The sequence below is a fragment of the Pseudorca crassidens genome, chromosome 15, assembly GCF_039906515.1.
Source record: "Pseudorca crassidens isolate mPseCra1 chromosome 15, mPseCra1.hap1, whole genome shotgun sequence".
NCBI classification, from domain to species: Eukaryota; Metazoa; Chordata; class Mammalia; order Artiodactyla; family Delphinidae; genus Pseudorca; species Pseudorca crassidens.
This window is the reverse complement of record NC_090310.1, coordinates 62,564,751-62,566,965: the sequence shown is the minus strand read 5'-3', so window position 1 is coordinate 62,566,965 and position 2,215 is coordinate 62,564,751. Positions and strand designations below refer to the sequence as shown.

Below are 2,215 nucleotides of genomic sequence, written 5' to 3'. Positions count from 1 at the left end.
CAAGATGGAAGTCCTGCCCCCGACAAGCTGAGGTTCTGGGAAAGTCCCTTTCCTGTGGGTCTCGCTTCACCCATTTCGGCCAAGATGCAGGTGGTCCGGTGACCTGGTTCTCCAATGTAACTGACTTGTTGAAAACTCTTCAACCCAGAGGAGGCCTTGGCAGGTTGATCTGCATTTAACAACCTCCCCAGGTGACCCATACGACCCAGTGACCGCTTTGAGAAACCCTAAAAGTCTAAAGGATTTAATTTTATGACACTAGGGAGCGGGGAAATGGCCAGGGATGGGGGGAAAGAATAGACTTTAAAGACACCGGAAACACTCATTTCAGGTCAGTAAAAGCGACAGTCCAGATGTGGCCTTCCAGTCCCCTCCCCCTAGCAGCAGCTGCGAAAAGGGTCAGGGGTCACCCCAGCCCAGACCCCTCCCCTCAATCCAAGAATTCACTGCAACTTCACCATCGAAAGTATTTGTTTAATAACAACAACCAAAAAAAAAAAAAAAACCCACAGAACTATTGTAAAACAATATTCTCAGTCGGTGATCATTGTAATATACAATACAAAGCAATTAATTTCCTCAGAAATCTGAGAAGCACCAAACGTGACCATTTTTTAAAATGTCTGCTTTTCAAAAAATAGAAACACACGGGGGGACTCCCCCAAGTCTCTGGTGGCTGGTGGGCGAGGAGGGAGGGTCAGCCTGCCCTGTCAGTCCCCCAGCCCCGGGCTGGATCCAGCAAGCGCCCAATGGCCGCCGATCTGTCTTGTTCCTCCCCAGCTCCGGCGAGGCGCTTGGAAGGACCAGAGAACAGTTATTCCTCTCGCCCCTTGAAGGGCTGGAGTCCGCCGGTCCCTGAGGGCGGCACTTCAGCGACACAAGATGCGATCGTCCGCTGGAACGCACGCCGCCTGTGATGAAACGGAGAGAGAAGTGAGACGGGCAGGTTGGAGGGGACAGGGCTGCAAGCCCCTCTTCCCCAGGAAACACGAGGAGGCAGCACCTTTTCCAATCTCCTTGGGCATCCTTGAGCAGCTAGGTGCCCGAAAGGATGGGGCGGACATAGGGTCAAGTAACCCCTCCCTCTCTGGGCCTCAGTTTCCCCATCCGTAGAAGGAAAATGATCTCGTACTCCAACTCGGACCTCACCTCTGCCGCCAGGGCGCTGATTTCGTCGTTAAGGGTGCTGAGCGGAGCCCGGACGGGGAGTCCCCGGCCCCCGGGGGTCCCGACTTGGGATTCCGAGTTCAGCTCCAACTCCAGGTCCCAGATGTAGTCGATGACGTGCTGGAGGATCTCCACCCTGCTCACCTTGCGGTTCTGGGGCAGGGTGGGCACCAGCTCCTTGAGGCGCGAGTAGCAGCCGTTCATGTCGTAGAGTAGCACGTTCACCTGCTGCTCGTCTAGCAGGGCGGGCAGGCGCGCCCCGGGGCCGCCGGCGCAGCGCGAGATGGCCACGCTCTGCTCGGACAGGCAGCGCACTACCTCGCCCGCGCCGCCCGCAGTCTTGCCCGCCTTCAGCGCGCAGCTGGGGCCCGCGGCGGCCGCGGCGCTGCCACTGGCGACCTTCATGATTCTGGCGTCTGGGTGAGAGAAGGTGAAGCGGACGGAGGAGGCGAACGACGGGAGTGCGGGATGAAGTTGAAACGGTAAAAAGACTGCTGTAGAAAGCTAGATGCGAGCCCCACCGCCCGACTTTTATAGAGACGCCGCGGCGCACCCACCCGCCCACCTTGGGGGCGGCCTCAGACGTTCAAAAACAGCCAATGGGAGGTCTGGAGGCGCGGCCTAGAGAGCTTCTGGGTCCCGCCTCCTGCTCTACTACTGCACCTTCACCGGCGTGGAAAGGGACCCGAGACTCAAGAACAGAGAGAGTGGGAGGACACGGTGCAAGGTCGCTAGTGGAGGCAAGGGCTGCCTTGGGCTCCTCGGGAAGGAGGCTAAACCGGTATTACCAATAACGAAAAGATTCCAAGAATCAGTTTTCCCAGGTTCATTTTCTCACTTTTCCAGCCCCATTTTACAGATGAGGGAAACTGAGGTCCCGATGGAGAAGCAGCGGGATCTGGGTCGCCCAGTACTTGAGCCTGGGCTTCTGGACCCTATTGGAAGATTATCTCTGGGACCCTGATCTCCCAAATATTTGAGCTGAAACTTAAAGCGGGCCCTCCTTTACACTCTGCCCACCGGGGCGGTGTCCTTTCCCAATTCCCAG

General features: G+C 57.2%; 1 protein-coding gene across 1 annotated transcript; it reads right to left on the bottom strand.

Annotated features, from left to right (window-relative positions):
* Positions 1-453: 453 nt before the first annotated feature.
* Positions 454-1,680, bottom strand: ID1 (inhibitor of DNA binding 1). The gene is made up of 2 exons (XM_067707759.1): positions 1,150-1,680; positions 454-911 (listed from the first exon to the last, which is right to left on the bottom strand). The coding sequence occupies exons 1-2, from the start codon at positions 1,570-1,572 to the stop codon at positions 870-872; spliced, it is 465 nt and encodes a 154-aa protein (XP_067563860.1). The 5' UTR covers positions 1,573-1,680; the 3' UTR covers positions 454-869.
* Positions 1,681-2,215: the final 535 nt, after the last annotated feature.